Below are 2,500 nucleotides of genomic sequence, written 5' to 3'. Positions count from 1 at the left end.
GAGCAGGAAGTAGTGCAGGAAGACGGCCACGCACAGGCACAGCCAATCAGGCTGCAGGGACGCCAGCCAGCCGTCCAATAGGAAGACCAGGTTCAGGAAGAGCAGCGAGGTGCTCAGGTTCATCAGGATCTTAGAGGGATAGTCCCGCCGCAACTTCCTGCAGGAGAGAGGACACTTTAGAGGAGACACTATCGGGACAATTACAATCAGACCACCTGACAACCAGGAGGATAGGAAACAAGTGGAGAAGAGGAGAGGCAAGGAAAGGAAACGAGAGGACCTCAGAGCAGGAAGCAGATGTACGTTTAGAGAGAGGAGGGGAGAAGCTGTGATCTGATTGGACCTCAGAGCAGGAAGCAGATGCACGTCTAGAGAGAGGAGGGGAGAAGCTGTGATCTGATTGGACCTCAGAGCAGGAAGCAGATGCACGTCTAGAGAGAGTAGGGGAGAAGCTGTGATCTGATTGGACCTCAGAGCAGGAAGCAGATGTATGTTCAGAGAGAGGAGGGGAGAAGCTGTGATCTGATTGGACCTCAGAGCAGGAAGCAGATGCACGTCTAGAGAGAGTAGGGGAGAAGCTGTGATCTGATTGGACCTCAGAGCAGGAAGCAGATGTATGTTCAGAGAGAGGAGGGGAGAAGCTGTGATCTGATTGGACCTCAGAGCAGGAAGCAGATGCACGTCTAGAGAGAGTAGGGGAGAAGCTGTGATCTGATTGGACCTCAGAGCAGGAAGCAGACTCACTCGAAGGCGACGTAGGTGAGCAGCGTGGCGGCGGAGAAGATGGCGGAGATCCCGCAGCCGATGTAGGTGATGAAGGTCAGGATGCGATTATTCTGAGGGTCAGTGAACGCAGCGGCACCGGAGATATCCTGCAGAGAGAGAGCACTGTCAGGAAGAGACTACTCACCAGAGATCAATCAATCAATCAATTCAATACATGAATACATGGTTCATTGATAGTCGAAACGAGAGGAGAGGAAAGGAGAGGAGAGGAAAGGAGAGGAGAGGGAAGGAGAGGAGAGGAAAGGAGAGGAGAGGAGAGGAAAGTAGTGATGGGAATTACGGCTCTTTGAAGGGAGCCGGATCGGATGGCTCCGTTCCTTTCAAAGAGCCGTTCAAAAGAGCCGTTTTTTTAAAGGGGGCGGGGTCACTAGGTTTATAATAATCACCAGGATAATGATTGACTGTATTGCCAGACCTAATGTCAATAATCTGCATTGTAAACGTGACACAAGGTGGCGCCGTGTCCATGTCATTCATGTCAGTGAATGTACTTTGAATTGACCCTCTGTATGTGTTAAGTAAATAAAGTTGCCTTGAATGAAATTCACGCAACTCTTAACCTCTTAAGGACGATGGTCCACCCATTGGACCCCCCCCACCGGTTTTTTTCGAGACTGTGTCTCAGGGCTTCTTAACATTTATGAAACTATTAATGTGTAGCACCAGATTAACGGGAAGAATCTCAGCTAACTGAAGATATGAACAATTTTTACCAAAACAAAACACAATTTTGAATTAGCACTAAGCGAAAAAATGCTAACGCACTTTAGCACAGAACTCAAGATAAAAATACCCTTATTACTTATCGTAGCTGCACATACAATATAGCCGATTAAAGCTGAAACTCCACAGATTATATAGGTATAGTATCATCACTGAGCGATCCGAACTTGCGACAGGGGAAGCAAACACAGACATCACAACACGTACCTTTACGGAGCATTTACGGCAGATCATCTCACCGTAGCTGTCAATCTGATCAAAAGACGTGTTCAATGGCATTAAATCGTGAAAAAACGCGGCTGCATCTGTTGATCCATAGGTTGATAATGTACCTGTGCCTTTGAAAAAATTATTTATAATCCATAATTCGATTTTTATGTAAAGATCGGAGCAAAAAAGTTAGCTGCTAATGGTAGCCACCAGAGTGTATGCAGCTTCCGGTTTTGGTAACGCGTCACTCTCACTCCTTATTTGTTAACGTGTTGGTGTGTATATAACTTTCCCTCGATTCCATTGGCTCTAGCGGTTATAAAGAGATTTCATTGGCTCTAGCGGTTATAAAGAGATTTCATTCATCAAAATCGACCAAGAGGGGCCAGAGATAGGTCAAATCCACCCAAATGACCCCAGAAGTGGGTTTTCTTTTTGCTAAATCTCTCTAAAAAGGTCAAATTTAACTTGTTTTGCATCAATCTTGATACAGGGTACTTATTATATGTTGTACTTTGGATTCCTAAAGCTTTTAGTCTACTAACCCATCATCCAAGGGTAGTTTTCACTATAAGTAAAAAAGAATTTTTGGATGGACACTATAATTTACAGTTTTTTACTATGTAAAATCTGAATTTTCTTTAAAATAAAAAACATCTATATTGATTCTGACTTTTCTACATCCAACTCACAGGTTTATCATTACTTTGAGAAAAAAGATTATTAATTTAACCCTTTCAGAAGGGAAGATATGGTCATTTGTTCTGGGAATGTCATTTTC

General features: G+C 44.2%; 1 protein-coding gene across 8 annotated transcripts in view; it reads right to left on the bottom strand.

Annotated features, from left to right (window-relative positions):
- The window catches only part of adgrg6 (adhesion G protein-coupled receptor G6), a 113,904-nt gene that overhangs the window by 22,329 nt on the left and 89,075 nt on the right, over nucleotides 1–2,500 (bottom strand). For all 8 annotated transcript variants that reach the window (XM_034150919.1, XM_034150915.1, XM_034150918.1 and 5 more), the window contains 2 exons: nucleotides 745–872; nucleotides 1–157 (listed from right to left, as the gene is read on the bottom strand). The exon at nucleotides 1–157 is cut by the window's left edge and continues 112 nt beyond it. In XM_034150919.1, the coding sequence (XP_034006810.1) occupies nucleotides 1–157; nucleotides 745–872 (285 nt within the window). The remainder of the gene's footprint in view (nucleotides 158–744; nucleotides 873–2,500) is intronic.

The sequence above is a fragment of the Trematomus bernacchii genome, unplaced genomic scaffold (genome assembly GCF_902827165.1).
Source record: "Trematomus bernacchii unplaced genomic scaffold, fTreBer1.1, whole genome shotgun sequence".
NCBI lineage: Eukaryota > Metazoa > Chordata > Actinopteri > Perciformes > Nototheniidae > Trematomus > Trematomus bernacchii.
Note: the sequence above shows the minus strand (reverse complement) of the source record. Positions and strands in the feature narration are given on the sequence as shown.